Raw genomic sequence first — 27,995 nt, forward strand, 5'->3', positions numbered from 1 at the left:
ATGAGTAAGAAATAGTTGTAAAAGGGGTTTTGGTGGCGTGGTTTATTAGAGAAACAACAAGTGGCTTTGGGCTTTGGCCTTTTGCGACTCTTATTTTGTTTTGTTTTCTGGTTTTGGAAAAGAGGAGAATAGTGCGTGCGTTTCTACGTATTGTGTTACGCATACCGAGGTATTGTAAGGAATTTTTTGTTTATCTAAGATTGATACATGAAAAAGGAAATTCCGGAGCAACAGTAAAGTTATATTCATTTTTGATCTATAGGTTACGCGTTCGAGCCATACAAGCAGTCACTAACTTTGTTATTATGATAGACTGTTGATATCACATTCACACCCGTAAAGTGCGTCATTTTCTTGGACCTTGTATGAATGCTGAATGTTTTGTATGTTAGACTACCCTTAAGATTGATACAACAACAACAACAACCCAGTGAGATCCTACTAGTGGGGTCTAGGAAGAATAGTGTGTATGCAAACCTTACACCTACTCCTAAGACTGTTTCCGGTAGACCTCGGAAGAAGAATAGCCCTTAAGATTGATATATGCATCAAATTCATAAGTACATAGACATGTATTTTAATTCAAACTTTATTGCTCAATTATAATAATTAATGTATATTTCTATTTAGAATTACCATTTTATCATGAAAAATAACATAATGCGTTATATTTTACGCAATAGAAGTTAATGTTATGGAGGTGGGTGGAAGTTGAAGGCAATTAAGAAAAAGGATGGAATAGGTTTGGCAATAGATAGAAGAAGCGGGACAGATTGGTTTACTCTCAAAATTGGATAACAATTAAATTTGTAAGCGGTTTTAAGAATACGCAGATTAATTCGATACAAAGCGATAAATTAAGTCAATATTGACTAAACAAAGACAGAATAAATCCAAACCACATGAGTAAGATAGTTCCAGCCTTAGTGAAATAGTCACCCTAGATCCGGGCTTACCACGGCCAGCACTAATGAACAAGAGAAAGAGCTAATAACAGAGAAAGTAATAATATATAGTTTTGAAATGCGTGTTACAATGTCTTCATGAATTATCAGATCCTCTTTATATAGTAGGGGAATCCCACTTTAGGTACACCTCTATAAAAGGCAAAAAATCTTCTGATTAACTAATTGCTGGTTCCTTATCAATACGTTCCGAGATCTCCGCCGTGATATTTTGTCAGTCACAGATATTTCGGCCTTCTATTGGCTATGCTTGATTTTTCGACAATGTTTTTCGAAGTAGTTCGAGGCTAGGAACGATTCCGAAACCATAACCTCAATATTCTCGAGAGCAGACATCATGCCCCCGGATTCTAGTTCGATGGGACTTTTGGCCCGATTTCGGTCCCTGCCCCCAAATTCTAGTTCGATGGGACTTTTGGCTCGATTTCGGTCCCTCGCCACCATGTCTCGAGCCTGGCTTATCTTATCGGAGGTCAAGGTGTACTATGAGCTCGGTTTTACCCATATACAGATAATCCCCTCATTTCTCGGAGAGTAAATGACGAGAAACAACATGAGCTTCCGATTCCTACTTCGACACATCGTGGCATAAACGACAAAAATCCAGAAATGTCTCGTCAGTCGCATCATAATGGCATTAAATTCATGTCGACCGCCGGTTGGCTGTTCCTGGACATGAAGCGTTGCTAAACTACTATAAATACCCCCTCCTTTGTTCATTTTCACTTTACATCAAATCGTCTACCTTCGTACCCTTAGGATTTCAATACTCTTTTAGCACTTTTACCCCCGTTACTCAAGGTCCTTTGCAAAACATTTTACATATCTTCTTCTCAAGACAACAAGTCCAATCCTTCAACTTCTTTTCTTTCTTTATCTTTTCCAGATTTTCCTCCATTTTTACTTTTAAAGGAATGGTGAAGACTTCCAAAACCATTCCCCAGAAGGAAACTCCTTTTACTTTGTAGCCGGCCACTAAGGTCAAGGAGACCGCTCCAAACATGGTCGTGGATGAAGCAGTACCCGAACCCCCTTTGAAAATTTTCATCCCCGGGGATGCTCGGTCAACGGCGATTTCAAGGCTTGAAAAGCCTTCCTCCGTACAGGGTCGTTGTAAGGAGGTCTCGAGATACATCTGCTCGATCATCCAAGAGGTCCTCCGTACTGTCCGAAAAGACTGTAATTGGGCCGATAAAAACATAGTGGTCCCCGACCCCGAGGAGGCCATTACCACCCATGTCGAGGGATATCTGAGTATTTACACTTATCCCTTTATAGTGGAACCAATGGACCCGGTAATAATAGATTTCTGTAAGAGATACGAGGTATGCCTCGGTTAGATTCATCCCCCATTGTGAAAGATTGTGATCCCCCTTCGGTTTTTTGTGAACAAAATTGACTCTCACCGGTTCACTGTGGATTACTTACTCCGTTTGTACAGTACCTGAATATTCCGAGGGAGGTTGATAAAGCTTGTGCGCCGGGCCAGTAAAGCCCTGTTCTCAAGCATCGATGAGGACCGGGATCGAGGCTGGCAATACCGTTGTCCGAGTGAAGACTTTGGACTTGATTCCGTCTGAATGCAATCCATTCCCCGAGAAGTGGAATACATCACGTAAGTAGAACTTTCCTTCGAATGTTGATTTTATGTTTACCTCTGTTTTCCTTATTGGTATTTGTGGTAGTGCAGGCGTCGCTCGGGTCCCAAATACTGCCCCTCAACTCAAGGAGTGGGTCGAGTGTATCGTTTCATAGATTCCCTACTCCAAGCGCTCGTGGCGCAAACTCTCGAAGGGTCGTTGGGAGGCACGTTCCCATGGTAAGACTTTTTCCCCGAGTAGGTTGTGTTAGGCTTCTTTTTTTAACATCGAGTCATTATTTCCTTTACTTCCTTTTGCAGGTTTGCCTAAGGATGTCAAGCTTAGGACTCCAGTCGGTGACGAGGACTTGCCTGTTGAGTCTCCTGCTCCAGGGCAGGCTGGGGAGAGAAAAAGGAGGAGGGCTCCGAGCTCCCCGAGCTCGGAGAAAAAGAAATCGAGAATGAGGCTGGTTTGCAAGTCCAAAAAAAAACTCCAACTCCCGATTGCTTGACTCGGACTCACTCCTCTGGCTCAGGGACGAGCCTCATGAGGATGAACTTTTAATGTCCTAAGAGACATCAGTCCCCGAAGAACGGGCTACAGCCAAGGAGGAAACGACGTAGGTTAACCCCTCTCAAGTTTGTAAGGCTGATGTTACAGTGGAGCCGAGAACTCTCGAGATGCCGGCTCTGCCCAGGCCGACATCATATACATTACGGGATCGCCTTCATTCACGGACTCAATGATCGACGAAGCCCGAACAACCAAGGAGCGATCGAACGAAGGGGCCTACGGAGTGGATGACCCCCTTCGTCACTTCTTTGGCGGTGTAGACTCGTCTGCCCTGGAGGACTTAACCGATTTGGGCGATTTGGAGTGCCGAGGAAAAGCCCCTCCTCGGAGGTTGGCAGGCCGTATTGAGCCCGAGGTTGGTCAACCGGTTTCTGGCCATCCTAGCCAGAAGCGGCCAATCGTTATCACCATCTCGAAGGATGCCCGGGTTCTTTTTGCCCCTGTTGGGTAGCTATTTACCTTCAGTGCCTGGTAACCGAATAAGACCGAGCAAACATAAACGAGGTGGATGCCCTATGTGTGTTCAATGAAGCATAATAGGCGTTGAACCGGATAATGTGTTACCCAACTTTTTAATTTTTCAACTTTAGTTCTTGACGATCATAATATCTCTTCTCGTATTTGCAAGCCTCGGTGTTTCACCATGAAACCTTCCTCCAGTATCGATATGAGCTGAGCCAACGAGGTAGAACCCAAAGAGCTTGCCGAGAAGAGATACACGTACAAACTTCTCAGCAAGCAACGTGAAGGAGAGACTAAGAGCCTTCGAGCTGAGTTGGACGCAGCTCGGAAAGAACACACCATCCTGGTTAAACAGATAAAAATCTTTGAAGTTAGTAACAATGAGCTAGACACGGTGACTAATGGTCAGAACCCGCAGGTCCAACAGAATATTGATTGGATTGACCAACTCCGAGCCGAGATAGATGTAATCAAGGTCGAGGCCGAAGAGTGGAAAGGCAAGATGGATCGCTTGGCCTCGGAAAAGGAGAATGCCCGGGTGCAATTGGCCTCATCGGGCACTCAACTTTGAGCGACGAGGGAGAAGGCTGAGGCACAGTCCTAGAAAATTAAGGAGCTCCAGTCTCAATTGGGCTAGGTTGTTGCCGATTGAGTGGCCCTTGCCAAAGAGCTTAAGGCGGCCAAGTCGGTGGCTGAAATAACCAAGGTCGATGCCGATGAGATAGTGCCCCAATACAAAGCCAATGCTGAGGCAGCCCAGGACCTCCTGAAAGACATGGTCGAATATGTGAAGTGGCAGTCCCGAAGGTAGGCCCTCGAGGAAGTTCATGCTCGGGGTTTTGATTTATCGGTCGAGATCGAGAGTGTTAAGGGTCTCGAGGTTGAGGCCAAAAAGTTGGCGTATCCTGAGGACGAAGAAGACTCTGAGGGTTTGGGCGGATCTAGGGGAAGAGAAGACCTCGATAGTCCGGTGATGAGGCGTGCTCTGGTGAAGACCGGGTTGTTTAAGTGCCTTGTAGATTTTTCTTTGTTTTTGCACTTTTGTATTATTTTTTTTAGGTCGTTTGGCCTTTGTAAAGATCTTTATATATATATATATATATCAGGCTCTTTTTCCCTTCGACAGTTTTTAAGCTTGTTTTACTTTCGCTCTTTTCTTTATGATTGTAAAGATATCGAATGTCTTAGCACGTAATAATTAGGTCTTGTTCGGAGGTTCGAACAGGCCTTGTTCTTGATATTATTTTGCTTAAGACTCATGGGGGGCTCGGTATTAACGAGAGCTTTCCCCAAAGTACTTAGAATATTTTAGATTTACAATTTACCGAGGGTAGCTTTTTGAATCGGTTTAGAAATTTTGAAGGCCTTATGTTTTGGTTATGGGTCTCAGACGTCTCCGAGCCATTCTTGGACAACCGTAGCCTTTTTAGTTTGAGTGTTTCCCAATGGGCGTATTACCCCAAGTCATCCAGGCTTACCTGAGACAACCATCCCCGAATGGGGATGGTCGTAGCCTTTAAAGTTCAGGAACTGCAAAATAGGCTTCGTACCCTCGGGCTTTGTTATCCCAGGCCGTCCGGACTTGTATTGGATGACAGTCCCCGAGTGAGGTGGCCCTTGGGCTCGATGTTTTTAGGGGACCAAATGTAAGAAAGAAAAAAATTGTAAGGGATAAAATATTTATCCGCAAGGTAGAAACTTCCTTTCATTTTTGTGCATAATATACAAGGTCACACATGTGTACAAGCTTTGTGTCAGGTCCTGGACGGTCTAAGTGGACACGTTTCATTTGACCGTTTGGCCCTTACAGTAAATCCTATCGACCGAGCCTAGATTATTCGAGCATAAAATTTCTTTCCTTGCTAAAATTACTATCTGAGGGTGACGCCCCCAGTATTCGAGGCTGATCATAGAGAAGCCTCGGATATTGTCGATGTGATCCTTGACACCGGTTCATAACCGATCTTTGATTCTAAGTTAGCACGATCCACTATTGCTTTGTTAAAAACCTTGCCGGAAAACTCATTTGGGACAAAATCGGTTCAAGGGAAAAAGAGTGCAACACATGCTTTAAGGCCTAAAAATTGTAACATTCCTTCACGGTTACCTGCAAGTGTTAGTCCAAAATATGAATAAAAGAAATGAATGAGGTCGTACCTTAGCAGTAGTATCACTTCAAGTGAGTTATGTACCAGTTGTTCGGTAGTCGCTCATCGTTTATTGCTCCGAGTTTGTACGATCCTTTTTCTGTGATCTCAATAATTTGATACGGACCTTCCTAGTTTGGCCCCAACTTCCCTTTGTTTGGGTTTCGGGTGCTTAGCGTGACCTTCCTTAACACCAAGTCCCAGACACTAAAGTGTTGAAGATTGGCTCTTCGATTGTAATACCTCTTAATTCGTTGTTTATGGGCGGCCAACCGGACGAGGGTGGCTTCGCGCCTTTCATCTAACAGTTCCAGACTCGTATTCATGGCCTCGTCATTTGACTCTTCGATCGCATATCGAAACCTGAGACTCGATTCTCCTACTTTAACCGATATTAGAGCTTCGGCGTCGTAAACCAATGAGAATGGGGTGGCCCCGGTACTGGACTTCTAGGCCGTACAATATGCCCATAAGACTTCGGGCAAGATTTCTTTCCATTTTCCTTTGGCGTCGGTCAATATTTTTTTGAATTTTTGGAGTATGGTTTTGTTCGTGGACTCCACTTGCTCTTTCCCATTAGGGTGATAGGGTATTGAGAGGATCCTTTCGATCTTATGGTCTTCGAAAAACTTGATTACTTTGTTGCGGATGAACTGCTTCCCATTGTCGCACACAATCTCAGCTGGCATTCTAAACCGACATATTATGTGGTCCCAGATGAAATCAATGACTTCCTTCTCCTTGAATTTCTCAAATGCCTGGGCTTCCACCCATTTAGAAAAATAGCCAGTCATAAACGATATAAATTGAGCCTTACAGGGTGCCCATGGAAGGGGGCCGACGATGTTCATCCCCCATTTCATGAACGCCCATGGTGACAAGACCGAATGTAGCATCTCCCCGGGCTGATGAATCATCAGAGCATTCCTTTTACATCCGTCGCATTTTCGTACAAACTCCTTCGCGTCTTTTTCCATGTCGATCCAGTAGTAGCCGGCTCTGATTATTTTCCGAATTAATGATTCGGCACCAGAATGATTTCTGCAAGTGCCTTCGTGGACTTCCCTTAGAACATACTCGGTGTCTTCTGGTCCTATACATATTGCAAGTGGGCCATCGAATATTCTCTGGAACAGGGTACCGTCTTCGGACAAGCTGAACCGGGCCACCTTCGTACGTAGAGTCCTTGATTCCTTAGGATCCGAGAGCAGTTTTCCAGTCTTCAGATACTCTATATTTTTATTTCTCTAGTACCAAGTTACGCTTGTTGAGTTTATCTCGGTGTGACCTTCTTCCACTACCAATCTCATGAGTTGTACGACCGCCCCCGAGTTGAGCTCATCGTCATCGACCGACGATCCCAAGTTAACGAGAGCAGCGACCTCGCTATTTTGATCCCCAGGTACATATTGTAGAGTCCACTCCTTGAATCGATGTAACGTTACCTGCAGTTTATCCAGGTGTCTTTGCATTCGTTCCTCTTTGACTTCGAACATCTCATTAACTTGGTTCACCATAAAGAAGGAGTCGCACTTAGCTTCGATCACCTCTGCCCCCAAGCTTTTAGCCTATTCGAGACCTACAATCATGGCCTCATACTAGGCCTCGTTGGTAGTCAATTTTACAGTCCTAATAGATTGTCTAACTATATTGCATGTTGGTGGCTTCAATACAATGCCAAGTCCAGACCCCTTTGCATTCGAGGCGCCGTCTGTAAAGAGGGTCCAGATTCTCGAAGAAGTCCCAAAGTTCAAAAACTCTCTTTCGACCTTGGGTATTAAGGCCAGTGTAAAGTCGGTCACGAAGTCCGCCAAGATTTGAGACTTGATGGTGGTCCGAGGCCGATATTCGATATTGTACTCGCTAATCTCAATGGTCCATTTGGCCAATCGTCCTGAGAGCTCGGGTTTATGCATTATGTTTCTCGATGGGTAAGTAGTTACAACACATATGGGGTGGCATTGAAAGTACGATTTTAGCTTTCTAGAGGCGCTTAGCAAAGCGAGCGCCAATATTTCTAGGTGAGGATACCTAGTTTCGTCCTTACCTAGAGTCCTGCTAACATAATAGAATGGAAATTGCATACTTTCTTCTTCTCGGATCAGGACTCCACTTACCACTATTTCGGATACTGCCAAATGTAGGTACAATTGTTCGTCTGCTTTCGGAGTGTGAAGCAAAGGAGAGCTCGAGAGGTACCGTATGAGTTCCTCCAAGGCTTGTTGGCACTCCGGAGTCCATGAGAAGTTATTCTTCTTTTTCAACAGTAAGAAGAACCGATGAAGCTTGTCGTAGGATCTCGAGATGAATCGACCCAAAGTGTCTATGCGTCCGATTAACCTTTGTACGGCCTTGACGTTATCCATTACAGTAATATCTTTTATGGCATTGATTTTATTAGGGTTGATCTCGATCCCCCGGTTGGATACCATGAATTCGAGAAATTTCCCGGACCCAACTCCGAACGCGCATTTCTCCGAGTTCAGCTTCATATTGTACTTCTTCAATATGTTGAAGGTTTCCTATAAATGTTTTAAATGGTCCTCTTCTCGCGGGGACTTAACTAACACATCGTCAATGTAAACCTCCATTGATTTTCCTAGTTGTTCTTCGAACATCCGATTTACTAGGCGTTGGCAAATGGCACCGACATTTTTAGTCTCAATGGCCTTATGTTATAGCAGTAGGTACCGTGCTTAGTGATGAAGGCCATTTTTTTTCTGATCGCCCGGGTGCATCCGAATTTGGTTGTAACCAGAATAGGCGTCGAGAAAACTGAGGATCTCGTGGTCGGTCGTCACATCAATCATGCAATTTATTTTGGGCAAAGGGAAAGTGTCCTTTGTGCAATACCTTATTCAAATCTTTATAGTCCACACACATTCTTAATTTATTCCCTTTTTAGGGACTACCACTACGTTTGCTAACCAATCCGTGTATTTAACCTCCCGAATCGACCCTATTTTAAAGAGTTTAGAAACCTCGTCTTTGATGAATGCATGCTTGACTTCGGACTGAGGTCTCTTTTTTTGTTTTCGGGTCCAGGCTCAACTTGTGAGTGGTTATTTCCGAGGGATCCCTGTCATATCGAGGTGGGACCAAGCAAAACAATCTATGTTAGCTATAAGAAATTGAATGAGTTTTCTCTTGAGCTCGGGAATCAACCTCGTGCCCAGGTATACCTTTCGATCAGACAAATGCTCGATCAATATGACCTGTTCCAGCTCCTCGACCGTTGATTTAGTTGCGTCGGAGTCATCGGGGGATATAAAAGACCTGGGAACCCCGTAGTTATCTTCTTCATCGGTCCCCTACTTTTCCGATTGGGTCGGGGCCGATATTGGTAATTGCTATTTGGCTTCTTCCTTAGTGACCGAACCTAGGCCCTTTTGTCATTGTAAGTGCGGATATTGGGGTCGCCTCTTCGATCGCAAACATTTCCTTTGTGGGTAGTTGTTCTCCGTAGATTGTTTTAATCCCTTCTGTCATTGGGAATTTTAACACTAGGTGCAGAGTCAAGGGTACTGCCCTCATGTTCTGGATCCATGGCCTCCCGAATAGAGCGTTGTACCTCATATCTCCTTTGATTACATAGAACTCGGCTTTCTAGATTGTCCCGACGGCGTTCACCGGTGTTATATCCCCTTTGGTGGTTTCACATGCCATGTTGAATCCGTTTAGAACTCGGACTGCAGGCACGATTTGATCTTGTAGACCAAGCTGTTCCACGACCCTCGATCTGATGATGTTGGCCGAGCTAACTAGATTAAATAACATACGCTTAACTCGAAATTTATTTATGAGTACAGATATTACCAGTGCATCGTTGTGGGGCTGCACGATCCCTTCTGTGTTTTCTTCGTTGAAAGACAAGGTTCCTTCTGGCACATAATCCCGATTTTGTTTTTCCCTTGTGATGGATACTTTGGTGCATTTTAATATCGGCCCCTAGGGAATGTCAACCCCACCGATGATCGTGTTAATGGAGTGCTGAGATTCTTTCTGCTCGATCTATCTATTAGCATATCTATTCCTAAAATGATTATTGGCTCGATCGCTCAGGAACTCTCGGAGATGTCCGTTGTTGAATAGCCGAGCTACCTCCTCTCTTAATTGTCCGCAATCCTCTGTTATGTGGCTGTAATACCATGGTATTTGCACATTAGATTAGGATCCCTTTAGGTTGGATCACACTGTAGAGGTCAAGGCCATTTGGTGTCTTTGATACGTCCGATGGCAGATACGATGGCACCAGCGTCGACGTTAAAGTTGTAATCCGATAATCTTAGCGCTTCCTTAAGCCCGATGGGCCTGTCAAAACTGTTTTTGCTCATGAGTCCCCGGTTGTTTTGACCTCGATCACTCCTCCTATCACTTCTCATAGGGTTTTTTCCAGACCCGTTACCTCTTCGGTCCCCATTGTACGGTTGATAATGTTCCCTGCTTAATCTTGGTTCATGATTTGCAAGCGTAGCAAACGATTCAATAGAATTAGGAGGTAGGTTATGATACCATATCATAGCTCCCTAGGACAGAGTTTTCCCAAACTTTTTCAGCAGGACAGACTCGATCTCATCATCCTCCCAGTCGTTTCCTTTTATGGCGCATGTGTAGGAGGTCACATGCTTATTTAGGTCGATCGTTTGTATTTAGGAAACTCGGGCATGCGAAACTTCTTAGGGATCGGCTTCGGAGATGCGCTCGAGGGAAAAGGATTTTGAAGAAACTTCTTGGAGTCTAGGCCCTTCAATATCGGTGGTGCTCCTGGGATTTGGTCGACCCTAAAATTGTAGGTTTCCACTTTTTTGTCATTGGCTTCGAATTTCTTCTCTCTCGATTCAGTCTGTTTTGTCAGTTCCTCGAGTATCTTTATGATCTCGGAGTTGGTCCCCAATTCATTTTCATTCGGCCTCTGCGTGATCGATTCGTTTCTGCGGGTGACTTCTCGGGATGGCTCAGGCTCAATTCTTCTTGACGCGCGACTTTGGTTATTCAAATGGGTTATCACTACCTGTTGAGCCTGTAATATTTCGAAGATCACCCGCAAATTGATCCTGTCACCTCCACCATTGTGCGAATTCTAGGTGATCAATTGGACTTCCCTGCGAATGTTGTTCTCTGGATTGGTAGGCAAATTTGCATTGATGGCCACATGCGAGCTAGCATCGATCGGGTCCGAGATTGAAACTCCGCCGAGATCGGCGGATGGCACCTTGTTACCGGGCACCAAGTTGTTGTTCTAGCCATGATGGCCGGATTCAACATCCACATTTCGAGGGGCTAACTGGGAGTTCGACATTTTGAACTTTGGCCTGAAAGCAGTGACACTTCAAAGAACAAGTGTAAAATAGGGCGAGTTATAGAAATTTGTATCAAATAGCCACTATTATCCTTAGGCCCATGGTGGACACCAAACTGTTTACCCTCAAAATCGGATGACATTAAATTTGTAAGTAGTTTTAAGGATACGCGGATTAATTCGATACAAAGCGGTAAATTAAGTCAATATTGAATAAACAAAAACAGAATAAATTCAAACCACACGAGTAGGATAGCTTTAGCCTTAGTAAATAGTCACCCTCGATCCGGGCTTACCACGGACAGCACTAATGAACAAGAGAAAGAGATTATAATAGAGAAAGTAGCAATATATTGCTTTGGAATGCGTGTTACAATGTCTTTCATGAATTATCAGACCCCCTTTATATAGTAGGGTAGTCGTACTTTAAGTATAACTCTATAAAAGGTACAAAATCTTTTGATTAACTGATTGCCAGTTCCTTATCGATACGTGCCGAGATCCCCACCGTGATATCCGACCAATCACAAATATTTCGGCCTTCTGTTTGCTATTCTTGATTGTCCGACAATGTTCTTCGAAGTCGTTCGAGGCTAGGACCAATTCCGGAACCATGACCTCGATATTCTCGAGGGCAAACGTCATGCCCCTGGATTCTGGCTCGATGGGACTTTTGGCTCAATTTCGGTCCTTCGCCACCATGTCTCGAGCCTGGCTTATCTTATCGGAGGTCAGGGTGTAGTATGAGCTCGGTTTTACCCGTATAAAAGATTCAAGATTTAAGTTTGATGGTTTCAACCTTAAAATTAGCACTTAACTTATTGTACTTTTAAAATTATTGGTTTAGAACTTAATATTTATTAAAAATTATTGATAGTAATGGTGCCTTTGAGTATTCTCTATATTTTTCAAAATAATACATTAATACATCTTTTATATATATATTCAATATATTTAATATAATATATATAAATATACATATTATATACTTAGGTAATGTATATATTTTGTATATATTAGCTACTGCCTGTAATTAATTTCGGTCGTCGGGCTAAATTTTTTTAAAAAAAACCCTTTAAAAAGTATCTTGCATAAGTAAGAAATTATGCAAGATATGCATGCATATATACTCTTTTTTACTCTATTATACAACCAGAGTTGAACCAAATAAAAAGTCTAAATTAAAACTTAATTTTGTTCTTAATTATTGACACCCTATGGGGCATAGAGTTTGGTTAAAATTTAAAATCCGTTTAACTTACAACTCTTTTGGTTATATTGGTCACCATGACAGCCGATAGCCATTTATTTTACAACTCAAATAAATGGTTTTAAAATAGTTATGCAAGTAAAAGATGCAAACTATATTTAGCAAACTCAACCCAAAAAGCTAACTCGACATATAAGAATTGCCAAAGAGCTAACTCGACATATAAGAATTGCCAAAGATCATATGAGATATCCAATTTCCCTTCCCACAGCAGTGGGACTCAACGGTGGAAAGGAGAGTTAGACACATAGGCACGTGTCGGGGTGGCAATGAATCATTTTTTTTCTCTTTTAGGTCCAAGTACGACACAAATTTAGAGGGACTTTTATCACTAAAAATAGGGCACCCCGATGCACGAAACATCCCGTGTTCATGCGGGGTCCGAGAAAGGACCGCACGCTAAGAGAGTATGATGCATGCAACTTACCCTGATGTAAGCATCAATGACTGATTCCACGGCTCGAGAGGCTTTTACCACTATACGACAAAAAAGATAGATTCCTACCGGCAATACTGATCAGAGCATTTCAAAAGAAGTTCTGCTATATGATGATATATGAAAGAAATAATGTACAATGGAGGCATCTTAGGCCAGTTATCAGAAATATGGAGTATCAGTTTACCATTACAGGGAATAAATAGCTTAACATCATCAAATTATATGTAAACTCATTTCACAGAAATGAGTGTTCCAGTGAAAGATAAGTAAGCTATTGAAAACATGTGGAACTAATACTTTGCCTTGGTGAAATAATTTGACACCAAATGTATTATTTTTATAACCTTGGCGCGGGAAGAGCAGCTCGTGGAGCATCCCAATCGGCCACAATGTGGTTACGAGTGATCTCTTTCAGTGAACGGCAGCCACTTAGTGCCATAGTTAGCTCAAACTCATCGCGCATCATCTGCAATACTTTTCTGATACCAGCTTCTCCTTCAGCAGCTAATGAGAAAACGACTGGTCGCCCAATCTGCAGAGGCAACAACAAATGTCATTTTCTCTAAAACATGTGAAGTATAAGAAGAAATTGCACAACACTATGTCATTGGCTTTAAATGTAATGTAAACAGAAGTATGTATGATAGTAATGGAACATTTCTAGTATGTGAACTAGTGTCCTGTCTCCCCTTCTCCAAAACAATGGCCTAATATATATGGCCCTCTTGCAAGATTGTCACAAGTGGAAGTGTACATCTACTGAAAATGCTTAACTAAAGCGTCACAACCCAAGCCCATGACACGTATTGTCTGCTTTGGCCCAACAGAACTTACGGATTTTTCTCTTGGGCTATGCCATCATCAAACTTATGTTGTACCTTATAAAGCTCTTTACTTTTCTATCTCATTCCGATGTGGGGCACCCTTTCTTCAGAATTTTGCCAGCATAGAAGCCAGTCAGTCCTGCTTGACCTGCCCTCGTCAGCTCGCCCTCCGTTATGGGCGTCACATAAAGTTCCAGTGGGCATGTCATTGTTGACGGTATGTCACAATCTTGCACCACTATGGTACAGTTTATTATCATCCCAAAGATAAAGGAGCTTCCCACTTTTTTTAGAATGGTCCTAATTATGGAAGTTTTAAGTTTAAAAGGACAACAATGTGTGGCAGTGATTGATGACCAATAAAAATTTGAAGTTTGTGCCACTCTAGGAGTTATATGTTGTACTTACAAACACTCCTGATGCACCAAGTGCCAAAGCTTTAAAGACATCTGTTCCACGCCGGACACCTCCATCCAGGAACACGGGGATTCGGCCTTGTGCAGCTTTCACAACCTAAATATTCACATGAACCCAATGCGTGTAAAGAAGAGATTAAAAGCTTTCAAAATTACACAAATTCCAGAGGACAAACAGAGAAACCAAAACAATAAACAGTAAGGTAGAAACAAGTTAAATACCTCTTCAAGAGCCATGATAGTGGCGGGGACATAGTCGAGTTGGCGAGCACCATGGTTCGACACAATAATACCAGCTGCTCCAGCCTGAACTGCAATCCTAGCTGCAGGTCCAAGGTAAAAAAAAAGTGTTTCACCAATAATGCACGGGTATTGAATCGAATAACAGATGAGAAATTATTAGTGTTATGATGTTACCATCCTCTGCAGTAAGTACACCCTTTACCAGGATTGGCAATGAAGTAATTGTTTGGAGCCACTGGACATCCTGTCCATATTCAGAGAGAATTTTTCATATCTGATACTGCAATTGAGTAATATGGTATATGTAGGTTTAGATGTTAAGGATGTTACTGTACCTTCCAACTCAAAGAGCGATCAATTTGTCCAGCGACATATGAAGCTAATCCAGAGTCATTAGCCTGCAACCAGAAATTTGTTAAGATGACACATGAAAAGCTTAGAAAATTGTTTACAACTACGGATTAAAATGAACTCCATTTTCCACTCACTTCGTCCATCTTGCCGAGGTCCAATCCTTCAAAGTTTTTCAAAGTCAAAAATGGTGGCAAAGTAAATCTGCACATGGGTGGACAGAAAATTAGCTTATGCAGCTTAGCTCCTTAGCTGACAAGATGGGCAGCCCGATGCACTAAGTTGCCGCTATGCGCGGGGTCCGGGGAAGGGCCGGACCACAAGGGTCTATCATACGCAGCCTTACCCTGCATTTCTGTAAGAGGCTGTTTCCACGGCTCGAACCCGTGACCTCCTGGTCACATGGCAGCAACTTTACCAGTTTTGCCAAGGCTCCCCTTAGCTGACAAGATAGGTGCTACAATTACACAATTGGATTATGCACCTGTTCTTAATATCAGCTTCTCGACGTCCCAACCTTGGGGTATCAACAGTAAGAGCTATAGCCTTAAAACCTGCCCTTTCAGCTCTTCTCACTAGCTGAGCAACAACATTTCTGTCCTTATAGACCTGAATATTTGGCACATTATATATACGTTTAGCGTAGTAATGCATCTATAATTCTGATATTCGTATAACTGCAAATTCATGCTTACGTAGAGCTGGAAAAAACGGATACCAGGTCCTGTTGAAGCAACCTCCTCGACGCTAGAAGTTGCCCAAGATGACAATGTCTGTGACACAAATTTGTGATCATCAACAAAGTGAAATAAATATGATAAGTCACAATAACTTTCTTTTCTTTTCGTCTTCCTCCTCTGGTATGGTAATCACAGAAGTTCTTTGATAGAAGTAAATACTAGTATAATGAATGCAAACTAAAAGTTGACTCATGCATCTTAAAAGCAGTAGTAGAAGGAACGACGTTGGCTGTGATGACGTAACAAATTAGAAAAACTCAAACTGCATTTTCAACTTGTTATTATTTAAAGTCCTACTTGATAAACCAAGACAGACTAACCATAATTGTTCCTGCGGCTGATGCTGCTCTTGCTGTAGCATACTCGCCTACATATAATCAACCAAAAGTATCAGATATAAAACCTTTAGTAGTTCTTTTTTCTAGATTTAGAATCACATAAGAATTAAAGCCTTAAAAAAAGATTTTGGACATTATACATAAAAATGGTATATACATCATTCTAAATGCAATACAGATCAAATGTCTCGATCCTATATGCATCAAGTCTTACATGAAATAGTCCACTAGTTTAGTCATTAAACATTCTGTTCATTGTGCTCAAATACATTACTTATGATGAAACAATTCCATATTTTCACTAAAAGAACTAATATCGCAACCTTAATCAAGGATTAAAAACTAATCTTGTCGGAGTCAAGGTATACCTTCAGGATGAGCCATTTTCTGCATGGCTGTTGGTGCAATCATGATAGGCATCGAAATCTTGAAGCCGAGCACTGTTGTGCTTAAGTCAATCTTGCTAACATCAATAAGAATACGGGGCCTAAACCTGCATATACAGAGAAAGAATAGCTCATGAATAAACAGATATGTCGATAAAGGACTACAGCCAGGAACTCATCCTAAATGATCTCTAGGGGTTAATTTCACTGAACGTCATCTATTATATAAGTAAAGTCAGAAAACTATTTTCTGTCACACTAAAGTAACTGAACTTTACCCATCATATCAATAATGTTACTAACTTTACTGTTATAGCGGATAAAGTTCTGTAATTACTGATCTTTTGTCTTGCCAATTTAGGTCACAGATGGCTAAAAATAGCTTACAGAATTCTTGAAAAGGCATTTCTGTTCTCAGCTAGCGTCCATTGGTCCTCTGCTCCAGATGCATAGTAGTCAAACACCATTTTTGGTAACTTTTGCTTGGCGATTTCTTCGTATTCCATGACATTGGTAACCTCCCCCATCTTGTACTTGTTTTATGCTCCCCTTCCAATAATCTTGAGGTAATACAGAACATGACATTAATCAGATCCCAGATATGAATTATGTCAAAAAATATAAAGAAGTAACGACACGAAAAAGCTAACTAGGATTCAATATCTACTATATATACATGAACATAACTTTGACCGTGTATATACAGTGTAATTTTGCTGCAAAGGGATTCGGATAAACCCCCTTGCGCCCCTTAGCTCCGCCCATTATGGGGGTTACAATAGTTGTAACATCTCACATACTTGGAAAAAACATGAAACAGTGAGAAAGAAATAATCTTGCAGGAAAAAATAAAAAGCACTTGAATAAGAGAAAAGAAGAATAAAGATAAATGATATCTAGTAGGAAATTGGGTTTGTGGGGTACTTTCTATCTATCTTGAACAAAAAGATCAAGTTATTGAACCAGAGGTGTATGCATGGAGCCTACTTTACTAGTTCAACTAATCAGACGCAGAGCATAAATTAAATATAATACATGTGAAAAGCTACTAAATTTCACCAAATATTAAATTCAATCATATGAACTTTAAGAGATTGAACTCGTCAAGTTTAAATTTTAAACATCTGTATTTAATTTCTTATTCTTACATTGAAACAACAAGTTTCAAACATGCATAGAGTTTTGGAGCAACGATAAAGTTGTTTCCGCGTAACCTATAGGTTAAGCCACTGATGCTTGCATCAGGGTAGGGTAGGCTGCCTACATCACACCCTTTGAGGTACGACTCTTTCACGGATCCTGCGTAAACGCGGGATGCTTCGTGCACTTGGCTAACCTACGTTGAACCAACAAATTTCAAATATGCATGTCCCACCAAGAGGAGTCTTGGAGCAACGGTAAAGTTATCTCCATGTGACCTATAAGTCACAAGTTCAAGCCGTGAAATCAACCACTGATCAAGGTAGGCTGCCTACATTACACCTCTTGAAACCTATAAGTCACGAGTTCGAGTCGTGAAATCATCCACTGATCAGGGTAGGCTGCCTACATCACATCTCTTGGGATGCATACCTACCCGAGACCATGCGTAAACAAGAGATGCTTTGTGCATCGGCCTGCCCTACACTGAACCAGCAAGTTTCAAACATGCATGCAGTAAATATAACTCATGAGCTACAAGCTAGTAACATAGCAAACCCAAGATTCTTGAGAAGAGAGAAGAAAGAAATAGTTTGAAAGGTAGTAGAAGCAGACCTTGGACTCCAAAACAATGGAGAAGAGTGAACTAGCTGAGGGGATAGTTGATAAAAGATAGAGAAAAAACCAAGAATAAACTGACAAAGTTGATGGGAAGAAACCAATTAAATAAGAATTAGGAAGAAGACAAAGAGAGTGGGCGATAGAAGAAGATAGAGTTCACAAATTGAGGATGAGTATTTGGATGGGAGCATTCAAAACCACAATTTAAACCACATCCGTTTAGAAAATAGATGAGTGGCTCTCTATTAGCCTTTTTTTGTGCTTTCAATAATTTATCATCTCTTCAATAATTTTCCAAAATGTTAATCTTTAATATAATTAAGACATCTTTGAACTTATATATTTGTAGTTTATTGGGATATAAACTCTTTTGGCTTTTTGTCATATAATTCTATGCCACGTTCTTTGACTAAAGGAGGATAAACAAGAATAGTACTTTCCGTGTTCATGCAGGATCCGAGAAATGGTTGCAATCTAAGATGGTGTAATATAGGCAACCCACCCTAATATAAATATTAGTGGCCGACTCAACGGTTCGAACCCGTAACCTATAATTTACACGAAAATAATTTTATCGTTACTCCAAAACTCCCTTTAGTAGAGTATTTCAGTGTTAAGAAAAAAGGTAGTATGAGGATTAATAGCATGTTTGGCCAAACTTCTAAAATCAGCTTATTTTGAAAAGCGTTTTTTCTCAAAAGTATTTTTGGTAAGAAACAGTTTGTGTTTGACTAATTAATTTGAAAAGCACTTCTGAGCAGTAATTTATGTTTGGCCAAACTTTTAAAAAGTGTTTCTAAGTGTATTTTTCTCAAAAATACTTTCAAAAAAATGCTTCTAGGTAGAAGCTATTTTTTTTTTGCTTCTCCAAAACTATTTGTGCTTCTACCCAAAAGCACTTTTTTTTGTTCTAAAAGATTGGCCAAACACTTCAACTTTGAAAAAAAATATATTTTTGGACTCGGAGAAACTTGACCAAACAGGCTATAAGAGTCGTATTCTAGTGAAAGAAGACCGCTGAAAGGTAAACATGTGATTTAATCGTCAATGAAGTGAAATGAAAATCATAAAAAATCAAAGTTTAAATTTAGTGGATGCAAAACACTTTAGCTAATTCTTTTCATTTGTCTAAGCTTTCATTGCGAGCTTGATGAGTTCGATCTTTACAAATTTTAACATTGAATTCACCTTATTTTTGATATTATAAAATTTTTAGATTTAATATTTTTTAAAATTATATGATTTCTCAAATATGTATTTATATTCTATATTGAAAATACTGAATTCGATTGGATCTGTAACCAAAAGCTACATCAGCCACTCTTAAATTGAGCTCACAGTATGCAAGTTGGTTAGGCAGTTGAAAAAAACATGTCATGCCTCTTCTATAGGAGAGACATCAAACACGTGTTGATTTAAAGATTTAACGTCATCGGTTGTGGTGGAGTGGTAAGTACTCCTTCATCCTTAACCAGTGGTCTCGAGTTTGAGTCCTGAGTATGAAATCGCTTTTGTTAGGGAACGCTTTACCTCCCAATGTGGGACTTCCCAGGCGCAAATCCGGATTAGTCGGGCCCCAATGGGGTACCAGATACCGGGTGAGAAATCAAAAAAAAATTAAAGTCAATGTACAACACATATCTCATCTAAATTGGCACGCTTACCAATACATTTTATGGCTTTGAATATATATTGTTTCAAACAACGTAGAGATGAATTTTTGGTTTAAAAGAAAATATTTTTTGGTATACTATCTTGTGGTGCACTGAACAAAAATATAGAATAAACTCGTCCAGGTTTTAATAAATAAAAAATTTGGAACTAGTGGTGAATCTTTTTGGTATTTAAAAAAATATTTCTAATTGAGATGCCTCGTCAGTCGTCATATATAGTTGTTAATAACCATAAAAAAATGAAAAGTGCAAAACTGAAATATAATATGTTGTTAATAAATAATAAAATGTTCATTGATTATCATAAAAATAAATATTTAATAAATAGCGACTGACATAGATTAAATTAAAAATATATTAAATAACATAATGGGATGAGAAAATTACCGATTTGAATCTTATCAATGATTTCATTTTTATTTGAATTATACATTAATATGTATAATGTATAATATTTGCTTATAATTTATATTTATTTAAAAATTAAAGGTATAAAATAAATTTATGTTAAATGGTTATACAAGAAAGAAATATGCATTTATATGGGATAAATATATAGAAAAGAAAAATAAGGAATTTGTTTTATAAAGAAAATAATATAATATAGAAGAGAGAAGGATATAAAAGAAATATTTTTTTTTGGTGTAAAAAATAGTGCAAGGGTTGTAGATGTCTTGGGACAATAACTTGGCCAATTATAGGAGCAATGATGTCAACCAATTTTAAAGTATTAGCATATAACTTATTTGGAATAATGAAGTTTGTTTCACCTTTCATATATAATTTGTTTAGGAAAAATTACTTATTTGTATTCCGTGTTAATATTAAATTGATGAATTTATTTAACACGCGTTTTCTATGTACATTTACCACTGAATTATAGGTAATCTGAAGCTAATAACTAGACCCAAAATATCAATATATTTTTGAAAAAACAACATATGCTCAATTGGAAGTAGAGGTGTTCATAAAAACTCAAAAAATCGAACCAATTCGACCAAAAAAATTAATACTTTTTGGTTTGGTTTTGGTTTTGAATTTTAAAAACCGATCAAATTTGGTTTGGTTTTGGTTTTAATCAGAAAAAAACCGAACCAAACCGACTATAGGATTACCTATTTCAAATTTATTATTACACTTATATATAGGGAAAATGCATAAGTACCCCCGACATATACCCGGATTCTCAACTACAAACTTTTTCTTTGCGGGATTCCTATTACCTCCCTAAACTTATTTTAAATGGAATTATTTGCACCCTTAACGCTGACGTGGCAGAGTGTGTGTATTTCACTCTTCTAAAGGAGAGTGAGAAGCAAGAAAAAATGATTTTCAGATTATTTTTTATTCTTTTTACCATTTTTTCTTACTTTTTTTTCCTTTTCCTTTTTCTTTGTCTTTTTCTTTTACTTTTTTTTTTCGTTTCTTCTCTAGTTCCGGCGGATATTCATTTACCAGCGACTTTGTCTAACCGTTTTTCTTCCATTTTTTCTTTACACACACAAATTAAACTCTAAAAAAAGTTCTATTCATAAGCAAAACAAAATACACTCAGATTTGGGAGGGGGGAATTCATCATCGGAAAACCTTTCTACACCGGAAAAAAATAACGTATTGAAATTTAACTGAAAAAAGTTTTCTCAACTTGTATTAGTTTTTATTTCTTTTGCTCTTCCTCCCACTCATAAATTATACTTTCAAGAAAAATTTATATATATATATATATATATATAACAAAACACACTTAGATCGAGATAAAAATCTGTCGCCGGAAAAAAGATTCGCCGAAAAAAATGGTGTATGTGAAATTCTGACGACCACCATTTTATGCCGCTGGTGACCAAAACAAAAAGAAAGAGGATGAAATAACCAAAAAATGAGAATAATAAGAAATAAAAAAAAGGATAAGAAAAAGAAAGAAAGAATTAAAAAAGTACTAAAAATACATGTGGGGGCGCGTGTAGCTCACCACTTGCCAAGAGTTTGGTTGTCAACGTTAAGAGTGCAAATAATTCCATTTAAAATAAGTTTAGGGGGTAATAGGATTCCCGCAAAGAAAAAGTGTGTAGTTGGGAATCCGGGTATAGGTCAGGGGAGGTACTTATGCATTTTTCCCTTATATATACGTATATTTTTATACAAAGTTTTAAAAAAATTATGGTAACTATTAATAGTTTGCACTTTTAGTATAGTTCTTTACCTTTACATTCTAGTTTGATTGGTAGTTTTCTTTTGTTAAGTGTAAGAATCATTTTCGTATTAAAAATAATATATTTTTAATTGAGTCCTTAAATTGTTCATCACTATTTGATTAAATTATCATCAATATATCTTGGTAAATAATCGATTTCTCAAAGGGCAATTGATTTGATAGTGTTACGTTGAAAATATAATCGGCGGAATATGTGTTTGGTAGTGTATATCTTATATTTAAGAAAAAACTGACAAATAACCGAAAAAACCGAAAACCCGACAAAACCCGACATAAACCGAATCAAGAAAAAACCGATTTAATTGGTTTGATTTGGTTCTAATATTTGAAAAACCGACTTACTTAGTTTGGTTTCTTTTTAGGGAAAAACCGATCCAAACCGAACCATGAATACCCCTAATTGGAAGTTATATATTAAAAGGATTGATAATGCACAATTATATGTACATACTTGAAAGCGGCTACCAATTTTAATTTCCATTATTGCCTATTGTGCAACTTAAGGAACTAACTTTACTTATGTATATTTGAGTAAATCTTACATAAATATTTCAAATAAGTTCCAACTTACCAACCTCAAGCCACTAATTATAGACTTATCAAAACTGCCAAATAAATAAGGTTATTTCTCTCTAAGAATCACACGCAAAGATCTCCTCCCATATTTTTAAGCGTGATCAACAACATTAGATGCAAGACGGAAAGAAAATTTCATGGGCGAGGTAGCCAAAAAGGTGATACAAAAAAATATATATACAAAATTTCAAAAACCTAAGCAAAAAAGAACCGTTTTCAATGGTATAGTTGAAATTAATTGAAAGCATATAGATGAGTCAATATACAAATTTTGAGAAAGATTGGAGGTGATTTGTACTGATTTGGTATAAAAATTCGTAGTTAAAATCGAGTTCAAAATATTGTTTTGCGACACATGTATCACACACACATGTATACATGTGATATGCATTTGATACAAATATTATACACATGTTATTCACAAATGATATACAGTGTGATACACATATCATTTTTTCATGTTTCATGTTCTACTTCGAATTTTCAATTCAAACAACCTAAACTCCACCAAATCATCCCAAAACTAAGATTCAAACTCCTTAACTTAAAAATTTATTATAATAATACTCACTCAAAAGAAAGCAAAATTTTGATCTTTTTGGCTACAAATAGCTAATTGGCCAATATTAATAACACTTGGCTAATATTAGTAATATTTAATGAATTGACTAATTTTTATAATAAACTACTTATAAACGGACATAACCAGTAATTTCCTTATATTTGAAGGAGGAAAAGAAAATCAAGTAAACGGAATTGTATTCACACATTTTGCCAAGTTTAGCCATATTGTTTTAATGCTAGAAAGGTTTAAAGTAGAGTTTTGCACATGTTAAATATCTGAATTAAACCTTGTAAAATTAGGGCGAAGTGCACCGGTAGTCATTTTAAGCCATCTGTCTAAAATATATCCACAATTTATAATGAATTTCAAAAATTATACAATTCACGCAAACTTTAATACTAACTATTATGAATTTTTGAGCTGCTAATTTGAAATTCATGACTTAAGTGTCTTGAACTTCTGAAATACTAATTTAAAATTCAGGACATAAGATTCGAATTTCTGGACATGATTTTCGAATTTTAGGAAACAATGTCCTGAAGTTTAAAATTTGAGATTTAAACTTTAGGATGTTGTGTCCTGAAATTTGAACGAGTTGACTAATCTTTAAAATATTATAAACTGTAAATATATTTTAAATAACATACTTAAAAGTGGCTACGTGATATCATTTCCACGTAAAATTAATGGCAGGGAATACAATCGTAAAAATAGCATGGTATAGCCAGTTTTCGGACTGGTCATTCAAAAATAGTCAGCGTTTACCAAGTCAATGAAAAATAGCCACTATTTTGCTGCAACAGAGACCGGTCCAGCATAATATACTGGAGTTTGGTGTACATGTGTATGAACTCTAGTATATTTTGCTAGACCGGTATACTTTGCTGGTTCTAGTATAATATACTGGAGACTGGAGCAACAATGATCCAATCTCCAGTATATTATGCTGGAGTTCCAGCATACTTATCCTGGAACTCCAGTATAATATGCTGGAGTTCAAGTATACTTATGTTGGAACTCCAGCATAATATACTGGCGTATTTTCCGGGTTTTGAATAGTGTTTTCCCTCAAATTTATCTTTACATGAAAAGTAGCTAATTCGATTACATTTATGTACATTTACCACTGAATTATAGGTAATCTGAAGCTAATAACTAGACCCAAAATATCAATATATTTTTGAAAAAACAACATATGCTCAATTGGAGGCAGAGGTGTTCATAAAAACCCGAAAAACCGTATCAATTTGATCAAAAAAATCAATACTTTTTGGTTTGGTTTTGGTTTTGAATTTTAAAAACCGATCACATTTGGTTTGATTTTGGTTTTAATCAGAAAAAAACCGAACCAAACCGACTATAGGATTACCTATTTCAAATTTATTATTACACTTATATATAGGGAAAATGCATAAGTACCCCCGACCTATACCCGGATTCCCAACTACAAACTTTTTCTTTGCGGGAATCCTATTACCTCCCTAAACTTATTTTAAATGGAATTATTTGCACCCTTAATGCTGACGTGGCAGAGTGTGTGTATTTCACTCTTCCAAAGGAGAGTGAGAAGCAAGAAAAAATGATTTTCAGATTATTTTTTATTCTTTTTACCATTTTTTCTTACTTTTTTTTCCTTTTCCTTTTTCTTTGTCTTTTTTCTTTTACTTTTTTTTTCGTTTCTTCTCTAGTTCCGGCGGATATTCATTCACCGGCGACTTTGTCGAACCGTTTTTCATCCATTTTTTCTTTACACACACAAATTAAACTCTCAAAAAGATCTATACATAAGCAAAGCAAAATACACTCAGATTTGGGGGGGGGGAATTCATCATCGGAAAACCTTCCCACACCGGAAAAAAAATAACGTATTGAAATTTTAACTGAAAAACGTTTTCTCAACTTATATTCGTTTTTATTTCTTTTGCTCTTCCTCCCACTCATAAATTACATTTTCAAGAAAAATTTATATATATATAAAATAAAACACACTTAGATCGAGATAAAAATCTGTCGCCGGAAAAAAAAATTCGCCGAAAAAAATGGTGTTTGTGAAATTCTGACGACCACCATTTTATGCCTCTGGTGACCAAAAGAAAGAGGATGAAATAACCAAAAAAAATGAGAATAATAAGAAATAAGAAAAAAGGAAAAGAAAAAGAAGAAAGAATAAACAAAGTACTAAAAATACATGTGGGGGCGCGTGTAGCTCACCACTTGCCAAGAGTTTGGTTGGCAACGTTAAGGGTGCAAATAATTCCATTTAAAATAAGTTTAGGGGGGTAATAGGATTCCCGCAAAGAAAAAGTGTGTAGTTGGGAATCCGGGTATAGGTCAAGGGGGGTTACTTATGCATTTTCCCCTTATATATATGTATATTTTTATACAAAGTTTTAAAAAATTTATGGTAAATATTAATAGTTTGCACTTTTAGTATAGTTCTTTATCATTACATTCTAGTTTGATTGGTAGTTTTCTTTTGTTAAGTGTAAGAATCTTTTTCGTATTAAAAATAATATATTTTTAATTGAGTCCTTAAATTATTCATCACTATTTGATTAAATTATCATCAATATATCTTGGTAAATAATCGATTTCTCAAAGGGCAATTGATTTGATAGTGTTACGTTGAAAATATGATCGGCGGAATATGTGTTTGGTAGTGTATATCTTATATTTAAGAAAAAACTGACAAATAACCGAAAAAACCGAAAAACCGACAAAACCCGACATAAACCGAATCAAGAAAAAACCGATTTAATTGGTTTGGTTTGGTTCTAATATTTGAAAAACCGACTTACTTGGTTTGGTTTCTTTTTAGGGAAAAACCGATCCAAACCGAACCATGAATACCCCTAATTGGAAGTTATATATTAAAAGGATTGATAATGCACAATTATATGTACATACTTGAAAGCGGCTACCAATTTTAATTTCCATTATTGCCTATTGTGCAACTTAAGGAACTAACTTTACTTATGTATATTTGAGTAAATCTTACATAAATATTTCAAATAAGTTCCAACTTACCAACCTCAAGCCACTAATTATAGACTTATTAAAACTGCCAAATAAATAAGGTTCTTTCTCTCTAAGAATCACACGCAAAGATCTCCTCCCATATTTTTAAGCGTGATCAACAACATTAGATGCAAGACGGAAAGAAAATTTCATGGGCGAGGTAGCCAAAAAGGTGATACAAAAAAATATATATACAAAATTTCAAAAACCTAAGCAAAAAAGAACCGTTTTCAATGGTATAGTTGAAATTAATTGAAAGCATATAGATGAGTCAATATACAAATTTTGAGAAAGATTGGAGGTGATTTGTACTGATTTGGTATAAAAATTCGTAGTTAAAATCGAGTTCAAAATATTGTTTTGCGACACATGTATCACACACACATGTATACATGTGATATGCATTTGATACAAATATTATACACATGTTATTCACAAATGATATACAGTGTGATACACATATCATTTTTTCATGTTTCATGTTCTACTTCGAATTTTCAATTCAAACAACCTAAACTCCACCAAATCATCCCAAAACTAAGATTCAAACTCCTTAACTTAAAAATTTATTATAATAATACTCACTCAAAAGAAAGCAAAATTTTGATCTTTTTGGCTACAAATAGCTAATTGGCCAATATTAATAACACTTGGCTAATATTAGTAATATTTAATGAATTGACTAATTTTTATAATAAACTACTTATAAACGGACATAACCAGTAATTTCCTTATATTTGAAGGAGGAAAAGAAAATCAAGTAAACGGAATTGTATTCACACATTTTGCCAAGTTTAGCCATATTGTTTTAATGCTAGAAAGGTTTAAAGTAGAGTTTTGCACATGTTAAATATCTGAATTAAACCTTGTAAAATTAGGGCGAAGTGCACCGGTAGTCATTTTAAGCCATCTGTCTAAAATATATCCACAATTTATAATGAATTTCAAAAATTATACAATTCACGCAAACTTTAATACTAACTATTATGAATTTTTGAGCTGCTAATTTGAAATTCATGACTTAAGTGTCTTGAACTTCTGAAATACTAATTTAAAATTCAGGACATAAGATTCGAATTTCTGGACATGATTTTCGAATTTTAGGAAACAATGTCCTGAAGTTTAAAATTTGAGATTTAAACTTTAGGATGTTGTGTCCTGAAATTTGAACGAGTTGACTAATCTTTAAAATATTATAAACTGTAAATATATTTTAAATAACATACTTAAAAGTGGCTACGTGATATCATTTCCACGTAAAATTAATGGCAGGGAATACAATCGTAAAAATAGCATGGTATAGCCAGTTTTCGGACTGGTCATTCAAAAATAGTCAGCGTTTACCAAGTCAATGAAAAATAGCCACTATTTTGCTGCAACAGAGACCGGTCCAGCATAATATACTGGAGTTTGGTGTACATGTGTATGAACTCTAGTATATTTTGCTAGACCGGTATACTTTGCTGGTTCTAGTATAATATACTGGAGACTGGAGCAACAATGATCCAATCTCCAGTATATTATGCTGGAGTTCCAGCATACTTATCCTGGAACTCCAGTATAATATGCTGGAGTTCAAGTATACTTATGTTGGAACTCCAGCATAATATACTGGCGTATTTTCCGGGTTTTGAATAGTGTTTTCCCTCAAATTTATCTTTACATGAAAAGTAGCTAATTCGATTACATTTATGTACATTTACCACTGAATTATAGGTAATCTGAAGCTAATAACTAGACCCAAAATATCAATATATTTTTGAAAAAACAACATATGCTCAATTGGAGGCAGAGGTGTTCATAAAAACCCGAAAAACCGTATCAATTTGATCAAAAAAATCAATACTTTTTGGTTTGGTTTTGGTTTTGAATTTTAAAAACCGATCACATTTGGTTTGATTTTGGTTTTAATCAGAAAAAAACCGAACCAAACCGACTATAGGATTACCTATTTCAAATTTATTATTACACTTATATATAGGGAAAATGCATAAGTACCCCCGACCTATACCCGGATTCCCAACTACAAACTTTTTCTTTGCGGGAATCCTATTACCTCCCTAAACTTATTTTAAATGGAATTATTTGCACCCTTAATGCTGACGTGGCAGAGTGTGTGTATTTCACTCTTCCAAAGGAGAGTGAGAAGCAAGAAAA

General features: G+C 37.8%; 1 protein-coding gene across 2 annotated transcripts; it reads right to left on the reverse strand.

Moving 5' to 3' along the window:
- Positions 1-12,821: 12,821 nt before the first annotated feature.
- Positions 12,822-17,969, reverse strand: LOC107831828 (glycolate oxidase). Of its 2 annotated transcripts, none has more exons than XM_016659623.2 (12): positions 17,789-17,969; positions 16,421-16,593; positions 16,016-16,140; positions 15,630-15,676; positions 15,265-15,342; positions 15,054-15,178; positions 14,707-14,773; positions 14,554-14,616; positions 14,393-14,462; positions 14,198-14,298; positions 13,968-14,072; positions 12,822-13,267 (listed from the first exon to the last, which is right to left on the reverse strand). In XM_016659623.2, exons 2-12 carry the CDS (start codon positions 16,558-16,560, stop codon positions 13,073-13,075), a joined length of 1,116 nt encoding a protein of 371 aa, XP_016515109.1. In that variant the 5' UTR covers positions 16,561-16,593; positions 17,789-17,969; the 3' UTR covers positions 12,822-13,072. The 2 variants fall into 2 exon arrangements, with proteins under 2 accessions (XP_016515109.1, XP_075073510.1); XM_075217409.1 differs by lacking the exon at positions 17,789-17,969 and adding an exon at positions 17,610-17,733.
- Between the last annotated feature and the right edge of the window lie 10,026 nt (positions 17,970-27,995).

Source organism: Nicotiana tabacum, chromosome 1, assembly GCF_000715075.1.
Source record: "Nicotiana tabacum cultivar K326 chromosome 1, ASM71507v2, whole genome shotgun sequence".
Lineage (NCBI taxonomy): Eukaryota > Viridiplantae > Streptophyta > Magnoliopsida > Solanales > Solanaceae > Nicotiana > Nicotiana tabacum.